At 31.5% G+C, this 19075-nt stretch overlaps 3 protein-coding genes across 4 annotated transcripts; 2 read left to right on the top strand and 1 right to left on the bottom strand.

The window, feature by feature from the left end:
- The first annotated feature begins 4786 nt into the window (after nucleotides 1-4786).
- Nucleotides 4787-9014, top strand: LOC142605770 (abscisic acid 8'-hydroxylase CYP707A1-like). Its single transcript, XM_075777212.1, has 9 exons — nucleotides 4787-5090; nucleotides 5217-5538; nucleotides 5887-6036; nucleotides 6155-6403; nucleotides 6556-6645; nucleotides 7392-7470; nucleotides 7747-7853; nucleotides 7986-8104; nucleotides 8579-9014. Exons 1-9 carry the CDS (start codon nucleotides 4897-4899, stop codon nucleotides 8676-8678), a joined length of 1410 nt encoding a protein of 469 aa, XP_075633327.1. The 5' UTR covers nucleotides 4787-4896; the 3' UTR covers nucleotides 8679-9014.
- Nucleotides 9015-11592: 2578 nt separating this feature from the next.
- On the bottom strand, nucleotides 11593-14675 carry LOC142606603 (thioredoxin-like 4, chloroplastic). 2 transcript variants are annotated; one of them, XM_075777922.1, is made up of 4 exons: nucleotides 14577-14675; nucleotides 12815-13409; nucleotides 12520-12573; nucleotides 11593-11963 (listed from the first exon to the last, which is right to left on the bottom strand). In XM_075777922.1, the coding sequence occupies exons 2-4, from the start codon at nucleotides 13262-13264 to the stop codon at nucleotides 11850-11852; spliced, it is 618 nt and encodes a 205-aa protein (XP_075634037.1). In that variant the 5' UTR covers nucleotides 13265-13409; nucleotides 14577-14675; the 3' UTR covers nucleotides 11593-11849. The 2 variants fall into 2 exon arrangements, with proteins under 2 accessions (XP_075634037.1, XP_075634044.1); XM_075777929.1 differs by having other exon boundaries at nucleotides 14393-14645.
- A 2312-nt stretch (nucleotides 14676-16987) lies between these two features.
- On the top strand, nucleotides 16988-18856 carry LOC142634373 (sterol carrier protein 2). Its single transcript, XM_075808693.1, has 4 exons — nucleotides 16988-17360; nucleotides 17467-17527; nucleotides 18181-18283; nucleotides 18493-18856. The coding sequence occupies exons 1-4, from the start codon at nucleotides 17232-17234 to the stop codon at nucleotides 18572-18574; spliced, it is 375 nt and encodes a 124-aa protein (XP_075664808.1). The 5' UTR covers nucleotides 16988-17231; the 3' UTR covers nucleotides 18575-18856.
- Nucleotides 18857-19075: the final 219 nt, after the last annotated feature.

Genomic DNA, 19075 nt, shown 5'->3' on the forward strand with positions numbered 1-19075 from the left:
TTTACATTGAAACTCAATTTTTAGAAAATTGAGTTTCAAAATAGGGACATGAATCTAAATAGTTTCAAAACAGAGACATATTGCTAGATTTTTTTGCAAAGTAAGGACAAAAGCCCAATTTCTCCCAGAATACTTAAGAATTACTTTCAGACCTTAGCTAGCTCAACTTTTATATACACACACGCATTTGTCCATGTATTCTGCCATAACTTGCTAAATGTATGAGTGAATTAAATCATTTACTCACGATTCATTAATAGGATTTAGTAAAAAGTAATCTAATCTCCGTTTGTCATGTATTGAAGTTATGTTAAAATGTGCGGACAAACATGTGATTCTAAACCTTTTGCTTAAGTAGTAATCTAAGAGCTGGTCACAAGTGTGAGTGAATGTATGCCCGCAAATTTTTTTAAAAAAATTTTAAAAAATGAATATTTCCCTTCACATTTTCAATATTTTATATTGTGCTTTATTTAATATATTAAAGTTACTAGCTACTAATTTAATTACAATAAACATCAATGTTTAATCAATATAAAATTACAGAATATCACGCTTATGAATTTTATGTGGTAAATAGTTTACAATTTATTGAATTGACAAATTATGAGTGATGAATCATCATTTTCAGATGGTTACCAATGACATAACTAGTTGTGAAATAAACTGTATAACTAAATTTTCACATTCTTTATTAGAGTTGATTCTTAAGTTTGGGTGATAATTGATTAGTTGTTGAAGTATTAAATCAAGTCATTAAAAATAGTTGTCCAACTACTGAGATTTTTGGACTTTAAAGTTTAAATTTCAAAGGCTAAGTTTTTCGATTATTAATTGAGTTAATTATTAAAAGAGCCTTACTTTTTAAGGTCATTACATAACTTAAAAGTTTTACGTTTAAAGGTTTAAGCTTAATTATCTTATCATTTACTCAAATTTTTAATTTTTTTTCCATACGCAGCTTCCATTCACACATATGTATACTGAATATGGTGAAAGCTTTTATTTATTTATTTATTTTGAGTAAAAAAGCTTTTATTTTTTGGATGAAGTAAATATGGTAAAAGCTATTCCTAAAGATATTAAATATACTCTACTCGTATTAAGGAACAATTATGTTATTGGAATAACTTGTTGATCAGTTAGCAAGTTATAAACTGTAAATGATAATTTTCACATTGACCCACGACTGGAAAGGAAATTTAAGCCAAACAATTGCTAGAAACTTAAAATGATGTGTTGATAACATTGATAATGATATTATCTAAAAACTTGAAATGATGTATTGAAAGGAACACTAGCTATTGTATCTACCCGCCTTGTGAAGCAATCCCAAACAATTGCTAGATCATTTGAAATGATGTATGCCTCTTTTCATTTGTGCCTACTATATGGCAAAACCTAGACTCCAGATTCCTTCCTATGATGTGGTCGTATAAAAATTTTAAGGTGAGTGCTAAGTCCATGACAATAATAACTGGTACATTGTGAGTGTCCTAAATATTTTGAGAATTTTAAGGTGTATTTAAATTTTATTTAACAGAACTCATGCACTCATCTGTTTCTTCCCTTCTTTAAATTACTTCAAAAAAAAAAAGAAAAAGAAAAAGAAAAAGAAAAGGCTAAGGTTCAATCTACTAATTAATCTATTCTCTTAGCTTTTTCTTCAATTTTCAAATTAGTTATTGAGGTTTAATTTTTATCTATTTAGTCATTCACATTATCAAAATGAATCAATCTAGTCATTTTCCCCAAATCTAATAGCAAATGAAGTTGTTTAAACTTATATATATATATATATATATATATATATATATATAAAATCTAATAGCAAATGAAGTTGTTTAAAATTATATATATATATATATATATATATATATATATATATATATATTTAGAACAATACTTTAAATAACAAGATCTACTAAACGGCGCATCTTGTGAATGTTTTTGTTAATTTTTTAACCAAAAAAGAAAAAAGAATGTTCAAATAATGCTGTTGGCTAATAAATTTGGACAAAATTACCAATTGATTCATCTTTTAAGAAGCAAGAGACTGAGAATTGATAAAAATTAAAATTTATAGACTTAATTGACCGTTGAAGCAAAAGTCAAAGGAGTAGATTGAATTTTAGTAATTTAAAAAGAAAAAAAAAACCCTGGTATATACTGTTTCAATTGTCGTCTGTTAATAATGACGCACACAAAAAAAAAAAAAAAAAAAAAAAAAAAAAAAAAAAAAAAAAAAAAAAAAACTTCATTGTCTCTCAAAAAAAGAAAAAAAAAATAATAAGTCTTGGTTGTCTTCCTACTATTCTCTTATCTGCGAAGTTATGACAAATTCAAAGTCAATATTCAATAGATTTTACTAGTTGTTTCTCGGCAATGAATTAAAGAGGTCGGTGTGTCTTTTTTAGTACCTGTCCCAACTACCAACTACCATATACAAAAGTTGATTACTGACCACGTATATCGATTAACTCCTAGAAATGTCGATCCTTGAAGCCAAACTTTCTCCCTATTTGATTTGATATGCATATTTTTTAATTTAATTTTTTATTTTTAATGAGGACATAATAATTAAACCCCATATCAAGCCTACACCAAACAAACATCGGGAAAATTATAAATGAGTATGCTAGAACTAGATAGATGCAACTTATATTTTTGCAGGCGATGCAATGAGATCACTAAGGAGTGTATTTTTTTGATAAACGATCACTAAGGAGTATATATATATGCGCGTGTGTAGAAACTCCTTAGTGATCTCATTCTATCTCTACCAACTCCCTAGCTAGTCTTATTGCATCTTTTTTTATATATAGGGAGTTGGTAGAGATGGAATGGCTCTCCAAAAAGTTGGTAATTTTTTTGTTTTACCATAAAAGTTTTACAAATATATGATTTAGGGACACACATAAATAAAACCATATATCTATATATGAGGGTAGGGAGTTGGTAGAAATGAAATAACCCTAAAGTTGAGTTGTACTGCTAAACCAACAATAAATATGCTTGATATTCTATTAAAGAAAAACAATAAATATGCTTGTACAATGCATACATTAAGTAACAATATGCCACTTATAAAAAAAAAAAAAAAAAAAGAGGGTAAAATATGCTCATCTTATAATGTATAGATTAATGATAAATTATATATAAATTAATTTTTTTTACTAATTAATATCGTGAAATTGAATAATAAATAAATTATATCTTAAATTATGTGATAGAAGCACATATTGCAATACCATTTATGAAAACAAAAAATTATGGTACAAGATTAAACTAATTTAAGTAGAAAATAAATCTTCTTTTAATATAAGTTATAGAATTTTAATTAGAAAAGTATTTTAAATTTTTTGAAACTTTGTTCTAAAATTTCTCCTAAAGTAAATTATATCAATAATTAGTGAAATATATGCCGAAAACACATTATACGATATGTACAATTTACATTGAGCTACTTGGCCACAATTACGTTGTTTAGAATATAATTTTTATTACAAATTAAGGATATTATAATGATATATATATATATATATATATATATATATCATATATGTACATATTTTTCATTTATGCACATCTCCTTCCTAAAATATGGTAGGGGAAAAAAAAAAATCCAATTTCTCTTAAAAAAAAAAAAAGGTATATATCCTAGAAAACATGACAATGGTCCAAAACACTTTGTTGTTAGTCTAATTTAATCTAATTTGTATTGGATAAATAACGGTATAAATTTATTTTATTCATCCAAAAAAATTAGATTCTCGGGAATTAAAAAGTTTGAATTAGAATTAATTATATAGATAAGATTATATGGAGTTTGTATTTATCTTTTTCTATTTTAGATGTCCTTTTATAAATTTAGTTTTTTTTTTCTTTTTAAATTTAGTATAAATTTTGATGTTGACAATGAATAAAGAACAATCATCATACATTATTAAATTACAAAGAAACCGGATTGTGCTCATGTGTGGTTAAGGTCTTTTTTTTTCTTTTTTTTTTTATAGAAATAATTACAACATACTACTAACCCTGCAGCTTGAATCCTTTCTCCCCTAAATCCTCTAACACTTTGTACATGGAGAGGTGTCAATCAACTATAAAGCCTTTAGTATGTGCGGTTAAGGTCTTGGTTCAAATAAATAAATTTGGTTTGGGATTATTTTAATTAATAGATTATAAAGAGTAAGTATATATCTTTATCAATTTTAAATGTCCATCTTTTAATTAATGAATAAAGAATAGACACCAATTATCAAAGTACAAAGGGTTAGCTAATCTAAATAGACGTTACTATAGTTCCAAACCCCTTCGAAGTAGTTTTATTTATCAAATTTAGAGGTTTCGGTTCTCTGGAAGCAACCTATAAAAATTGGGCCCCATACAACTTGTGGCTGAGTGCTGAATGAATCTATAAGACATTCTTGGATATCCCGTCAAATAACAGAAGTCCACATATTTATACAAGTTGGTTCGCATGGATAAATATGTTAATAAAACACAGCATCACAGGATAGTTAATTTGTATAATTCTAGAGCAGAGTAGTGAATTGGAATTGAGAAATATGGCTACTACTACATCTTGAATTGTCTTAAGAGGATTCTTGATTAAGTTGACACCTTATATGCGTTGAATGTATCTACATAAAACAATCCCATAGTATTCTAGATGAGTACGAGTCTTCAACATACCATACTTGTAGATCATATAATTATGACATCTGTTTCATTTTCTGTCTTATATGAATTCCACTCCTATATAAAGAAGTGAACCTCCTCGTCCATCTCTCTGTGAGTAAAAAACACAAAAAAACTTGCAAGCTACCATATTCATTACTTCGTTACAAAAGAGAACGAGAGCTAAGTCGTAGAGAGAGAGAGAGAGAGATGGGTGCAAGTATTGTCTATGTGTTTGTCTTTCTACTTACTCTACTCTTGTATGTTTTTCTAAGAAAGAACAAGAAAGAATCCCAACAAATAGCTAAGCTTCCACCAGGTTCAATGGGTTGGCCATACATAGGAGAGACTCTTCAACTTTACTCTCAAGACCCAAATGTTTTCTTTGCAGAAAAACAGAAAAGGTACTTCTTTGTTTTTATTCATATTGAATCTTAAGTTATATATATAATTTGAACGTAAAAATGAATTTGAACACGTGGTGATGAATGATATATATGACATGGGTGTCTTAATTTTTTTTTTTTCAGGTATGGTGAAATTTTCAAGACTCATTTTCTTGGGTGTCCATGTGTCATGCTGGCGAGCCCTGAGGCAGCTCGGTTTGTGTTAGTCACAGAGGCCCATTTGTTCAAACCAACATACCCCAAAAGCAAAGAGCGTTTAATTGGTCCTTCTGCCATTTTTTTCCACCAAGGGAAGTACCATACTCGTCTAAGAAAGCTTGTCCAGGGATCTTTGTCCCTTGATGCAATCAAAAACTTGGTGGAGGGTCTTGGAGCCATAGCTGCTTCTACCTTTGACTCATGGGCAGGCGGCCATATCGTTAACACTTACCAAGAAATGAAAAAGGTAAGTCCGCTGGCTCAATGTTGTTTGTTTATATAAATGATTCATCAAAACCTTTTATGGTGTACTTTTGCACTCGTGCACATTTGACTTAGGCATTTGTGGTACTCTTAAAGTTGGTATTATTTTGATGCCTCAGTTAAACATTACAGAGTTACGTGAGTGTTCAGAACTCTTAAAATATCATACTCAGATAATTACTGAGAGAAATTCTAAGACCTTAGATGGTTACAAAACCTGAACCTATATAATCACATGAGTTGGAAGTTATACATGGTCTCTAAAAAGTTTAGTTTATACTTGCAGTATTGTTGAATACTCATTAAATGGTCCATCCTTGAACCCTTGCAGCTTTCTTTTGACGTTGGTATACTCATAGTTTTTGGCAATTTGGAGGCTCGCTATAGAGAGGAGTTGAAGAAGAATTACTTAATAGTAGACAAAGGCTACAATTCCTTTCCAAATAACATCCCAGGAACTCGATACAAAATGGCACTACAGGTAAGCAATCTAGTAAATTAAAATTAAATTATATAGTACAACTATTTGGTAGACCAAGAACATTTCCAATTGACTATATATGTTCTATTTTTCTATGTTTTTGTTGGATTCTCTGTAGGCAAGAGAGAGGCTCACTAAGATTATAAGTGATATAATTTCTGAGAGGAAGGAAAAGAAATTACTTGAAAAGGATCTTTTGGGTTGTCTATTGAACTCCAAAGACGAAAATGGACAGATCCTTACGGTGGATCAAATCATGGACAACATTATTGGGGTGTTGTTTGCAGCTCGAGACACTACAGCTAGTGTCATGACATGGATTGTCAAGTACCTCCATGATAACCCGAAACTTCTAGAGGCTGTAAAGGTATGATACCGATAGGCAACTATTTGTGATCCCAAATGGTGTAGAACAAGCTATTATTTCTCGTCCCCACTTGTTGCCTGTTGTTTAGTTTTGAGTTTGACATTGGTGGCTCCGTGGTCCTATTGATGATTTATGAAATGCTCGCCTTGCAGGCTGAACAGAATGCTATTCGTAGACAAAATGATGAAGCTAACCAGCCATTGAGTTGGAGTCAAACAAGGAACATGCCTCTAAGTTCAAAGGTATGCAGTGTCATATATAAGTCATCATGTATCACTTGCTTTCAAAAGTATGGGCATACACTCTAAAAAAAAAGGAAAAAAAAAAAAAAAAGTGAACGCCAAACCTCGTGAATCTCACACGATCTTAGAAACCACTGAGACAACCTTTAAGAGTTCAATATTTTTCTCTTATGGTATTAATATATGTTATTCATGAACAAATTTGTATAGAAATAAGATTAAGAAATTAATGGCAAAATATCCTCTTGCACTCGTTTAAATCAATCATTTTACATTAATATCTATACTTGGTGTGGACATATTAACATTTTAAAAATGTCCACATTTTAATAGATGAAAGTGGAGGTGAGAAAACAAGTATAAGACTTTTGTAAATGTGAACCAAAAAAGAAAAAGAAAAATGTATGAGGCTACAAGTAGTCCAAGCAATCGTGTGCTGTTCAAGTGGGCCAGATATTTTGTAGCTAAAATGAGAATGAGAAGCTCAATGGCAAGACACTAAAGGAGATGCATAGTGCATTTTAAAAATCTACTATAAAGTAGAGTTAGGACTAAGAAACAAAATTAAAAAAAGAAAAAGAAAATCCAATATGCATCCTCACATATAGAAATCTATAAAATTCATATTCTTTGTAGAGTTACCAAGTGCTAGATAAGTCAATTTTGATCTTATTAATTGCAACAAAGGCATGTTATTTTGTTGCATGAGTGATTGGCTAACAGTAGGGAACTATGATCTTACTCAGGTTGTATTGGAGAGCTTGAGAATGGCAAGCATCATATCTTTCACCTTCAGAGAAGCAGTGGCTGATGTGGAATATAAGGGTAAGAGGAATACTAGAGCATTTTATGAAACTGAAAAACAGAATAAAAGAATAGGATCCTTTAGCAAAATGAAATGCCAACATGCAATAATTATCTAATATATTTGATATATGCATTCTCCTTCTTACAATGTATGAATCTTACAACTGTGTCAGTCATAAACATTGTAAAATAGAAAATGCGTATATTCAATGTACAAGAAACCTCCTGATTAAGATGGAGTAGTTAATTTGGGACTTCATTTTAGGGAATGACTAACAAAAGAATTTATGACAGGGTACTTAATTCCAAAAGGTTGGAAGGTGATGCCTTTGTTTAGAAACTTTCATCACAATCCAGAGTTTTTTCCTGATCCTCAAAAATTTGATCCTTCGAGATTTGAGGTATGAATTGACATTGTTTCAAGGCTAAAGCTACTTAAATTACAGCTTTTAGGGTTAAGGTATTTCTATGTTTCTACACAGATTAGTTATTAATTTTTTTTTTCTCCCTTTTTTTGTTTATTGTTTTTCTAGGTTGCCCCAAAACCCAATACATTTATGCCGTTTGGCAATGGAGTGCATGCTTGTCCAGGAAATGAGCTTGCAAAGATGGAAATGTTGATTGTGATCCACCATTTAGTTACCAAGTTCAGGTATTGTACAAATGGAAATACATAAATTACAAGAGTAAATTATTTATGAAGTGTCGACCAAACAAATAGGCTTATATGATATACTCCACTAGGAAAATAATAATCCTGTCGGGTGAAGTAAAGCAAACTTGTAACCCATGTAGGGGCACTAAAGTGGTGAAACTTAAAATTCTAAAAAATATTTATAAAAAAAAAAATTACTAGAATTTAAATTTTTAAAAAAGAAAAAGAAAAAAAAAGCGATAAGGATGAACAATCATGATTTTTTCTTCTAATCCACATGTTTGACAAGAGTCATGCTAAGAGACATTATTTGGTAAGATATAAGATTTACATTTATGTAAAAGAAATATGTAGTACATCACATATATTGAATGAATAATTTCACAGTACAAATGCTACTATGTGTGTGTATATATATATATATTAAATGATAGAATTATTTGACAGTGCTATTTTGTTGATTATTTGCAGGTGGGAAGTGGTGGGAACAGAAAGTGGGATTCAGTATAGTCCATTCCTAGTGCCTATGCAAGGACTCCCAGCCAGATTTTGGAAGGAATCTAGCAACTAACAAGCAGCATGGTTTAATTAGAAATTGGCAAATGTTTTAGATGAAGTTGTCATCCATCTTGTTTCATTTTTAGTATGTATCATTTTGCTAGGCATTTTTCATTTTGTACTCTTTTTTAGCCCATTCCCCTTTCTCAATTGGGATTGTCAATTAAATGCTTCATTTCTAACTTTTTATCATGTGCTCGTTAATCAAAGAAATTTTGCTCTCACTTTTCTTTCTCCCAAACACCCCCCCCCCCCCACCCCAATCATATTTTTGGAACAATATGGGTTTTGTACAAAATTCAATTGTACCAAATTTTATATTATATTCCTTCATGTTCATTATCAAAAATAGATCCAATACTCCAATATTCTAATTATATGTATGTAAAACTGAGAGAAGTACTCACAGGTTTTGTCAAGTGGTGCATAGTTGTTTTATTTATTTATTTATTACTAATTTGGTCCTCAACTATTGAATAAAGATCAACTTGGTTTAATAATGTCAATTTAGCCACTAGAATTTTAAAATTAAGTCAATTTTATCTTTAAATATTCTACCCATTTATATTAACAAAATTAGTGTACGGACAATGGAGCACACGTGGAAATGTTATTAGGGAAAGCGTAAAATTTCAAAACTAAACCAATTTCAACCATTAATTTTGTTAAAATTTAAATTGAAAAGAGATTCATGAATAACATTGATTTAATTTTGAAAGTTAAAGGATAACCAATAGTTGAGAGACTAATTAGAAGATTAGAACTTTGAACTTTGCCTAATATTGGAGGACCTAATTACCAATTTAAAATTTTAATTGATTCTGTTTAATAATAAAAAAATCCCTCTTTTTTTCTTCATGATTATTATATGCTTCTATATTATTACTGGAAAAATTATTTTTGGTCATGGACCCTACTAAGATGTATTTTTCGTTTACTACCAAAAAGTATATTCGGTTAGTTTGTAAGTATTATAAAGAAATGAAACACACACACACTGAGTTTGTTAATTACAATTGAGCATTACATGGACCCTACCAAGATGTGGCTACTGGAGCTTGATGGCCATAAAATTTGATTTGATTTTCTTTCTCCAGATTATGATATTGTTATCTGTGTGAGTCAATCCCACAGGTCATTAAGAACAGAGGATAGCTATCATGTTCTGAGCAAGACAGAGGACACCCAAAATTTAAGTAAAATCAAAATAAAATTATAAAAATTTTCACACCCTCTCACATTGAGCTTACCACATGACCAATGTAAGAGATAATGTGAAATTTTCAGTGGGCTTTTCAGTTTCTGAAGACATTTTGTTTTGTTCTTCCTTTTAAACTTATGAGCTCACTTATGAGTTTCACTTTCCCTCATGATTTCCTTCTTAGTTTTTACAATTATTTAACCACATGATTGAATTTAATTATCCTTAAAAATGATAACACTGACTTTGTTGTATTACTGAACACAATCATGTAATTAAGTTTAATTTAGGAATTTAAGGTACAATACTTAAGTTTTGTTCCATAGAACAATTTTTTTTTTAAGATGTCAAATTGTGAATTGTGAAACCTCATTTTCATATCTCATCACTAACATCAATATCATATATACCAATCAACCAAAAGTTGTGAAAATGATTGTACAATATAATGCCCAGTTGCCAACCAAATCCTAATAAACCACTGGCCTGGTGAGTTATGTCTGATAGATGCCATGACATTGAGTCATTGATCAGCACATTAAGCCAATACTCATGATTTCCTTCTTAGTTTTTACAATTATTTAACTACATGATTGAATTTAATTATCCTTGAAAATGATAACACTGACTTTGTTGTATTACTGAACACAATCATGTGATTAAGTTTAATTCAAAAATTTAAGGTACAATACTAAAGTTTTGTTCCATAAAACACCTTTTTTTACAACTTGTTAAGATGTCAAATTGTGAATTGTGAAACCTCATTTTCATATATCTCATCACTAACATCGATATCATATATACCAATCAACCTAAAGTTGTGAAAATGATTGTATAATATAATGCCAAGTTGCCAACCAAATCCTAATACCACTGGCCTGGTGAGTTATGTCTGATAGATGACATGACATTGAGTCGTTGATCAGCACATTAAGCCAATAACAATTATTTGGCAATCCAATTCCATCTTTAACAAGAAATAGGAGTAAAGATTGTTCTAAATACAACGTAGCCCATATATTTACAGTGTATTTGTTTTGCTGAGTGAAGTGAATGAACTATCTTCACCAAATTCTCTTGTTAGTGTTATATGAATCCAACTTCAGAATAAAAGCATCATCTCTAACTTCACCATTTATCCATTTAAAAATCCTCAACCATTGCTCAAACTATGGGCCAGCACTATTAAGTGCCTTATTCAAAGATTACTAGAATCTATACAAAATCTCCTACTTTTTGATAAGTTGAGCTTATCCTAGAATATGCCAGATGCATTCCTTCACTTCGTCTATTTCTAAATTCTAACAGAGAACTCTGCCTTTTGAGATCATCTTCAAGGATAATTCACAGGCAATGACCTCTAATAATCATAGGTTTGCATATCATTGAAATTATGATACATACTTTCTGTCTTGATCTGTAGACAAATTTTTTACTATATCTCAAACATATCAATATTTTCACTCAGGCACCACTGCAACCTCAGTCTAATCAAATAAGCTCTCTATTTGTTTAAAATTAGAAAGTTTACTCATAAAGAATGTATGACATAGAAGCTCCACATACCTATAACCTATCCTACAGAACTCACTCTAGTCAGGAAAATTCTGTTGTTTTTTCCAGTGAACAGGAACAAGGATGTCAACCACCCCAAGTTTTCCCAATAGTTATAGGCATCCAAGTCATGTATAACTGTACAGACCTACTTATATTATAGATAGAGCCATGGTTCAAATAAGCTAGAAGCCACATCTGCATCAATTTAACCTTAAAGGGAATATATTACATAATGCATAGTAGCAAATGAATAAACCTTTAATAGTATTAATCAAATAGCAAATGAGCAGCACTTGAAGACAGTATGGTTTACACTAAGAAAAAATGTTTCTTAAGTAATCGATCATATCTGCATCCAGTTGAAGTTCCCCATTATTATTCTACAGGTACAAGCACATGAATCATAACTAGATTAGTTAAAGCATATTAAGATGCAGGAGACGTGTATTTAAGAATGGCTGCAGTAATCCTTTCCTTGTCTCTGGTTGGGAATGCTTCCAGGAGGACCCCATCTTTATAGAAATGGAAGAGGGGCACTGACTGCATGAGTACATGTCCATTTTAATCTCAGTGAATCATGAAGTAGGGAAAGAATATAAGTTGATCAGGGTATCCCACAAAAAGAATATATCAAATTGCACTTGGATTCATTCTAGCCTAAAGTTAAAGCTAAAGTAGCATAGATCAAAAAAGATAAAAAATATTCAGGATTCTTTGAGAACTTTATGTGAAATACTCTTCACTCTCTCTTATTCCTCAGTTTGCCTTGTGACGGCATTCTTTTATACATCTGAATCAGGGTTCTGATAAAGTTTCGACTGAATCTCATCTTAGAAAATACAATTGGAGAGTAAGCTCATTAAAAGATTAAATGAAAGCAAACAGTATGAACCCACTTGAAGCTTAAGTTCCTACTGACAATAAATCAAATTGAGCCTACATGCAGAAAACAACATCCCATGCAATCAAAATAAGTCCAGAAAATCTTAGCATAATATATCTTTCATTCAAAATTAGTACTATCTGAATTACTTTCTGCAAATTCACTGAAATTTAAATAAGATTGGACTGAAAATTTATTATCAGAGAAAATTACCTTGATTCTAAGTCGATCAGCAACCTCAGATTGCTCATCATACTCATCAATTACCTGCAGTAGGTAGCATTGCAACTTCTTATTCTGAGTTGATTAAGGATATAATAGACATGCTTAATTTGATGAGACCATGTAAACATCATTACATCAGTATTTCCCTCTTCTTTCAATGGGTTGTCTGGTGAGGTTGGGGGAAACTATAGAAGGTGTTTTGCATTTCATTACCCTTTCCATATTTATTAATTATTCTATGCAATCCACACATGTTCAAGTGTTCAACTATTATAGTACTCACATTATGCTTTAAGAAGATTACTGGAGCATCTTGATCGCCAGATCCCCTACATAGTTTTCCAAATCCTTGCTCTATGTATTTGCAACTTCCACAAGAAGGGCGATAAAAATCTACCACAACTAAAGAATCTGTTTCTTTAGCCTTTTCAATAACTCTGAAGAGTTCCTCATCTGTCTTAATTTCTCTAACACATTCGGCAGGACAGAGATCATCATCTTCAACTGACAGTTCTCCCTGATTCTCCTCAGCCACTCTGATTCTTTCAGCTCGGAATGTGTCCAAAGTTTTAATCGTAGATGGGATTTTAGCCTTAATGAGACACAATCTAACCTGACTTCTATCATGAAGAAAGCTGGGAACTATACAGGGAAATCTAGAATCAAGGTGTCCATTAGGATTTTTTCCAAAACCAAAATATGCCTTGCAACAATGAATACTCTGCCTTTGCATGACAACATAGAGCAAACCTCCAAAACAACAATCTATATGCCACTTAAAACTGATGATTTTCCCAGATAAATTTTTGGCATAGGTCAGTTAATGCTCAATATCATAGATCTTCAATCTAATCCTTATTTTCATTTAAACCCGTCGCCTGCATAATATAGAGTGATAAGCAGCAAAGTAAGAAACAAATTTGATATACATCATAGCATTTTCCTAGTTAAAAAAATACAGGATTTGTACAATAAGACAGGATTTTGGACTGTGGACTAGTCTAGAATACTGAATATTCAATGAATTTGGAAAGTCTTCATCAATGGAGCAAAAAAATACTATAAAACAATCCGATCAATAAATATCCTATTCTCTCTCACAGACACCAAAGGTGAACCACCAGATCTCACAACATCCACTTAGAATAAAAAATTGGCACAAGAAAACATCTGTAGTTTGTTTCTTTTTCCTAACATAGCATATGATGCCAGAATATTCAAGAAGCAGCCACTTGCTGCTGTTGATGCTGCCCCCACCAAAAAGATCATATAAATGAAAACATATACAGGTTATTGATTTTGGTGGAAACTCTGAATATTTTTATACCAAAAAAAAAAAAAAAACGTATAAAAGTGACTAAATTTTACAGTTACACTGATCATCAACCTTCCACAATCCTTCTCTTATTTTTTTGGAGCTTAGAATTAACCGTAAATAAAATATATGACACTAATTTAAAGCACAAACTGACGAAAATATATCTTTATACCAAATAGAAAAAGGAAAAACAATTTTTCTTGAACCACATAATTGCTCAATCCAGAAGCTTTTGTTCTTATGAGATCTCTTCCTATTATTTATTTATTTTTTTCTTCTGGGGTTTCATTATGCTTATATAATTCTAGGACCCTTCTTTGGCAGAACAACACTGAGTCAATGACCTTTCCAATGAAGCAGTGTTCAATGTAAATCAATTTGTCAAACAGTTAATGCTCCCTTATTTTATTAGTGTAACTCACAAACAACTAAACAAGTACCCAGTAGATTGAAAACAACAAAAAAACAAAAAAACAAAAAAAAACAAAACCATAATCATTCTCAATTCTAAGAATGTCTTAATGTCTGGCCAACGATACATACATTCACTTTCAACAACAAGCGGTCCACAAAGAAGCAAGAATAGCAGCTAATCATATATACTATCAATCTGTCAGACAAACTCAGATGATTTTAACTCTAAATGTATGATCAGAACTGAGAAATACTGAATGGTTTTTTTTGTGTGAACAGAATACAAGGAACTCGTAGAGAGGTTGGTGCTTACCTCCGCGCGAGTTTCTTGGATAGCAGCTGAAGAATTAGCTCGAATGAGAACAAGACACGTTCCTACCATATCCACTTTGAATCTCATGACCCATAACTTATATCCTTACCACAAAAAGCCATATATATATATATATACACACCCTTGTTTAGAGTAGGCATGGTATATGCTACATCTCGTTAAGATTTATCGTTTTAGCCATAAAAACGTCAACAATTAGTCTACTAAAGTTTAAAAAAAAAATTTGCAATACTGTACCATATCCACTTTGTATCTCATTTTCTCTCTCTCTTCAAAATATATTATTTTATTAGGTAAATATATTATTTTATTATATAAATACATTATTTTATTGTGTAGTATGATAAAATAAAAGTTGAAATGTTGAGTGTATTGTAAAATGATATTGTTTAATTGATAAAGTAGATTTTTGAAATGATAAAATAGAATAGGATGGAATTATCGAATGAAAATGCTCTTATGGGGAAAATAGTTATTTGCCTTTTATCTTTAAATTAGTTAGCCAAACATACCTTTTTTACGGAAGTATATAGTAAAATACCATATTTTTGTTACTCTTGAATTTCAAGTAGAGCTCCATGTTAACAATGTCAAATTCTATGTGTAGCAAAACTTGACATGAGTAATATTGAGTTTCAAAACAAAAGTAACATGCCAGATACTTTGAAAATATGACTGTTTTGCTACACACTTGAAAAATAAAAGGGTATTTAGCCATTTTAGGTCTGAACTATTAGTCACGTGACCACCTCAAAGTGCGGCTTGATAGTAGGAGTTCTCAAAGTGTGGCTTGATGGTAAGAGTCCTCGTATTGCTTTACTTGGTAAGCAGTTTGAGTGATAGTTTTATCAAGGTTTTGGTAGTACATATAATATTACTCATTATAGTCACGTGACTTGATGTCAATAAATGCACATTAGAGACCCTTTTTTTTATTTTAAAAAACTGATTAGACACGTGCTCTAAAGCTTAGATTAAAATATATTTTGGGCTAGGTAAACATATATCTTGGACCCAGGGCGAGATACGCTGTTGATAAGTGGGAGACTTTTTGTTATCAAAATCCAGATTGACCCAAGAAGACAATGTGCAACACATTTTACAATCGTGTTATGGGCTTGGCACACCTATAAAATCATTAAGCCCATCACCCATTTGATATACGACCCAATCTGACCAAAAGCAAACAAAAACTTGTCGGTCCAATCCAAGACCATATGATCCGTTCCGTCAAAACTACGAATCGGATGCTCCATCCTTCTTCGTTGACGGAAAACCCATAATATTTTTCAGTCCACCAAAATTGGCGATTACTTGAGATTCTTGAGAACTATCACGTATAGTAAGGATATTAAGTAATCATTAATTACTTAATATCTTAAGTAATCACCAATTACTTCTCAAACCTAGTGACAGACTACTCTTAGTGTGGTGGTTATTCTACAAGAATAAGTGCTTGTGGGGTGTAGGAGGCAAGGGTTCGAGTTTAAGTCTCCAAGATGAAGTTTCACACACATATACATTTAGATTAGACTAGAGTAGAAATTCTATTTTGTATAAAAAAAAAATGATGGTTGTGCTATATTAGTCAAGACAACTATACATTTTAATTTAATTGGAAAAAAATCTAGTATACTACATGTTTTGTCTTTTAACAAATCTGGTATAAAAAATTGAAAGATGCCAAACTGGTTAGCTCTTGCATATCAATTATGTGTTATTTCTGAGTTAGTAACAACTTGAGTTCAATACACTTATATGTCAGGATTAAGATTCTTTAGAAAATTAGATGTTCCTAGAAAAGAAAAAAAAAATTATTGTGCTTTATTAGTTAATTCAATTATATGATTTAATTTCTTTCTCAAAATATATATATGATTCAATTTAATAAAAAAGCCTAATGCATTACCAATTTTATCTTTTAACAAATCATTGATTAAAAGATTGAGAGGTATCAAACTCATTATCTCCTACATAACACTTAAGAGTTTTGACTCCAATAATAATGTGCATCAAATTAGTTTATTTTTATCAAATTTACTTGGTCATTCCTCTAACATGAGAAGTCAATTGACCCACCATGGGATCTACTCTTCTTGCATAACACTTATGTGGTTTGGCTCCAATACTCGTGTATTAAATTGGTTTATTTTCGTCAAATTTATTTTGTAATCGGAGGCATTGATCCCTCTTCTCATATGAGAGATGATAGTTCGACCCACCATAGGACCTACCCAGGACAAGACAACGTGGCAGCACACAATTGGGTAGGGAAAAAAAATGTGCATTGGGCTTTTGCTTTCGGCACACGATAGAGTAGGAGTAGCCGAAAAAGGCCCATAATATCAATTGTACAACACGTTATCTAATCCGCTAATAGGGAAAATAGCAGAAAATGAGGAAAACGTCGTTAGATTGGGATGCGTGCTCTGTGTCCCCATTTATCATTAATTTCGTCAGCTCATCCAACTTCCTCTTCTGTCTCTCTCTCACAGTCTCAACCTCCACCGCATCAAATATTAAATGTTAAAACCCCCCTAGTACTAGTTACACACACAAACAACATTTTTCAGCGAAGAAGAAGAAGTGCTTAGCAATTTTTCTAAGTTGTTGTTGTTGTTGTAATAATAAGCTATGTCTACCAATCAAGAGCTAAAGTCCGATGCTTTGATGGAACAGATGAAACAACACCTGGCTTCTGATGCCGGTAAACAACTCACTAAGAAAATCAACCTCGTTTATCAGATCAACATCGCTCCTAAGGTACCCACCACTTTTCTCTCTCCCACCCAATATCTTTTTCTACTTTTATTGTACACCCAATTTTGTTCTTATTTAAATTCATCTTGTTTTTTTTGGTCAATTGTAGAACATTGGATTCAATGAGGTTGTTTATACCGTTGATCTGAAGAAAGGAGAGGTCACCAAAGGTTTGGGATTCTGATTTTGGATTTTTTTGGATTCGTTTTTTGTTGTTCCCAATTGATTCATATTGTTTGTATTGCAAACATGAATTGTTCGATTTTGTGAAATGGTAATTGCTCTAGACAATAAGAAAGACTAGAATTGCTGAATTTCTATGAGACATTTGAATAACTGTTTAAGTGATGTAGTTTAGATTTCGTAGTTAAATTCAAACATGTGGCCTTGGAAATTGTAATTTTTTTTTTTTTTTTGGAATGATGTGGAACCTCACCAAGGCAGGGCCGTTAGACTCGCCCATCAGAACTTTGTATTAGGTAATCCAGGGGAACTCCTTGTTGGGATCGATAAGGAGCCAAAGGGCATTGATCAATAAACCAATAAGAAACACGGTTGTATTGTATTGCTTAATAAGCCATATGGTTGAATTTAATTGAAAATATGAAGTATGGTATCTAAGGAACTATATCTGTACCTAAGTTAGCCCTCATAACATATAATAGGATGAATTTGGCATAGGAGTTCGATGCTGTAATCACTAACTGTTGGTGTCATTTTTTTGGTTTATATTTGCTCTAGAACCTTATTTTTTGTAGAATGGTAATTGATCTGCTATTCCGGTTATATGTCCATTCATTCTTTGAAGTCTATTGAATTATAGGGCCATATGAAGGAGGAAAGCCCGATGCCACGTTTTCCTTCAAGGATGACGATTTTGTTAAGGTTGCCTTGGGGAAGATGAATCCTCAAATTGCTTTCATGAGGTGTGGCCTTGCACTGTGTTTCAAGTGTTTGTTTGGTCTATAGCTTATTTTCATTGGTTTTATTTTGCCTCAAAATAAGCTGGGCAAAAGTACAGCTCTGCATTCTCAGATGAAAATCAGCTAAACCAAACAAGCAGTAATTCTATTTGCTACATTTTTGTTGCCGTTTGTCTATATTTACGTTGTTTTGTGATATGTAATGAATGCAGGGGTGCAATGAAAATCAAGGGTAGTCTGAGTGCAGCACAGAAATTCACTCCTGACATTTTCCCCAAGCCTTCGAAGATGTGAGCAGATATGCACGAGAGTTATTGCATTACTGTTTCTATCTCTACTAAATGGTAGAGCTTTAGACTTATAATTTTACCTCTGAATTAGGGAACAAGAAATCAATATGAAATCTTTTATTAAGATCTATCTTTAATATATGCACAATCTTTCTTATGTTATATGATCTTGAAAATTTAAATATAAAGAATCTTTCCTATGTTATATGTTATATTAGGATTATGGATCTTGAAAATTGAAATATAAAGTTGGATGATGCCATCCATTTTGGATGTACTTGTTTCATTGATTGAATCCATGTGTGCTGTAGATTTGTTGTCTTTGATGCCTAATCTTCAATACGGATCTGTAAAGTTCCAATATTTGCACCCCAAAATAACTTATTGTAGAATTGATAGTTTTGTCAAGTCAAACATTGGATTAGATTTCTGCATGACGTGATTGCTAGTTATGATATACTTTCTGCAGACTTTATGTCCACGTGCACTATCTTCACGAACAAAG

This window comes from Castanea sativa, chromosome 1 (assembly GCF_040712315.1).
Source record: "Castanea sativa cultivar Marrone di Chiusa Pesio chromosome 1, ASM4071231v1".
NCBI lineage: Eukaryota > Viridiplantae > Streptophyta > Magnoliopsida > Fagales > Fagaceae > Castanea > Castanea sativa.

Bases quoted from the DNA above. Each gene is read 5' to 3' on its own strand.
- LOC142606603 (XM_075777922.1), bottom strand. From the start codon at position 13,264: ATGCAAAGGCAGAGTATTCATTGTTGCAAGGCATATTTTGGTTTTGGA. The intron at 12,574-12,814 runs GTGAGTACTATA...TACCTACTGCAG, and splicing joins TAATCTTCTTAAAGCATAAT to GTAATTGATGAGTATGATGA. The intron at 11,964-12,519 runs GTAATTTTCTCT...GTACTCATGCAG, and splicing joins CTGATCGACTTAGAATCAAG to TCAGTGCCCCTCTTCCATTT.
- LOC142634373 (XM_075808693.1), top strand. From the start codon at position 17,232: ATGTCTACCAATCAAGAGCTAAAGTCCGATGCTTTGATGGAACAGATG. The intron at 17,361-17,466 runs GTACCCACCACT...GGTCAATTGTAG, and splicing joins AGATCAACATCGCTCCTAAG to AACATTGGATTCAATGAGGT. The intron at 18,284-18,492 runs GTGTGGCCTTGC...TAATGAATGCAG, and splicing joins CCTCAAATTGCTTTCATGAG to GGGTGCAATGAAAATCAAGG.
- LOC142605770 (XM_075777212.1), top strand. From the start codon at position 4,897: ATGGGTGCAAGTATTGTCTATGTGTTTGTCTTTCTACTTACTCTACTC. The intron at 7,854-7,985 runs GTATGAATTGAC...TTGTTTTTCTAG, and splicing joins TTGATCCTTCGAGATTTGAG to GTTGCCCCAAAACCCAATAC. The intron at 8,105-8,578 runs GTATTGTACAAA...GATTATTTGCAG, and splicing joins CATTTAGTTACCAAGTTCAG to GTGGGAAGTGGTGGGAACAG.